The sequence below is a fragment of the Trichechus manatus genome, unplaced genomic scaffold (genome assembly GCF_000243295.1).
Source record: "Trichechus manatus latirostris isolate Lorelei unplaced genomic scaffold, TriManLat1.0 scaffold00108, whole genome shotgun sequence".
Taxonomy (NCBI): domain Eukaryota; kingdom Metazoa; phylum Chordata; class Mammalia; order Sirenia; family Trichechidae; genus Trichechus; species Trichechus manatus.
Window position 1 is genome coordinate 6,947,452 of NW_004444044.1, and position 1,319 is coordinate 6,948,770.

Consider the following 1,319-nt stretch of genomic DNA (forward strand, 5'->3'; position numbering starts at 1 on the left):
TTCAACTATTTCTACTGATTTGATCATACTCGTTTACACTGTGACCAGACATTATAGAAATGCAAAGGAGGGAAATATTTTTAAGAGTAACGGAAAATTGAGAAGACATTCGAATTGTTCTTTAAAAGATATGTGGATTATTTTTATTTCCTTATGTAGATTATTTAATTTCTTCACTAAGCAAAGGCAAACAGTTCTTCTTGTTCTTTTTTTTTTTTGTAAGCTATTTTGTTTATTGTAATATCCTTTTTTAGTTCTGTTATTAGGCATGTAGCAGCTGATCCACCTCATTCTACTCCAAATGATGTGATGTTAGAGGATGAATTTATAATTGACGAATCAGACATAAGTTTTGGCAGTCAATCTTTGATTAAGATACCAAGAAATGTTAAGCCTCCGAAACAATGCACAATATCCCCTGTTGAGAGCACTGTGGTCCTACAAGGAAAGAAATCAAGAAAAAAGCATCACAATGTAACATCTGAGACACTGACAAGTGATAAAAATTCATATAAAGCTAACCCAGAAGAGAAATCTCAGCCCTCTGAAGGAAAAAAAGTAGGTGAATCTTGTGCTTTAGCAGATAAAATGGAGAATAGTTGTAAATCTACAAAAGATGCATTGTATTCTGAGAATACAGAAAAGTCATCTGAAAATAAAGGAACTATAAAACAAAATCGGAGAAGAAAAGTTAAGGCCAATGTAGTTGAAGAACGGCTTGATATGGAACAACCTAAAGATAAAAATATAAATACGTCACTTACTACCCAAGACAAGTTACAAAGAAATTCAGACAAAAGTACGGAAGTGTGTGAAGAGATGAGAAATGACCATATTTCCAAAACACAGATGACACGTGTGGGTAAGTATTTATATTATATATAACTACAAACATTATTCCATCACTCTACCTTTCTGTAATATCTGTGTTAATCTTTGGGAAATAGGCAAAGTAACCCAAGTCTACCCAGAGCCTCAAAAGCCTATAGGTCTTTTCTACAATCTCTTTACTTTATCTTACATCTGATTTAATTCCAACTCTCTTGGTTTTTGTTTAACTCCCAAGGTGGCAGCATAGACAGAGAAGTGAAGGGGAAAGGCTGCTAAACAAGTTACTTATCAGAACACTAATAAAACACGATCATACATTTTTGAGGTTTATTAAAATACAAATTTGGGGAGGGGGAAAGCCAGAATAGTTTGGGGGCTATTTCTTTTTTTTTTAATATATTTTATTGTACTTCAGGTGAAGGCTTACAGAACAAATAGTTTCTCATGAAACAGTAGTACACATATTTTATGACATTGGTTAACAACCC

At 33.1% G+C, this 1,319-nt stretch overlaps 1 protein-coding gene across 3 annotated transcripts in view; it reads left to right on the top strand.

Annotated features, from left to right (window-relative positions):
• The window catches only part of CENPC (centromere protein C), a 98,832-nt gene that overhangs the window by 53,379 nt on the left and 44,134 nt on the right, over positions 1–1,319 (top strand). For all 3 annotated transcript variants that reach the window (XM_023737808.1, XM_023737809.1, XM_023737810.1), the window contains exon 8: positions 255–862. In XM_023737808.1, the coding sequence (XP_023593576.1) occupies positions 255–862 (608 nt within the window). The remainder of the gene's footprint in view (positions 1–254; positions 863–1,319) is intronic.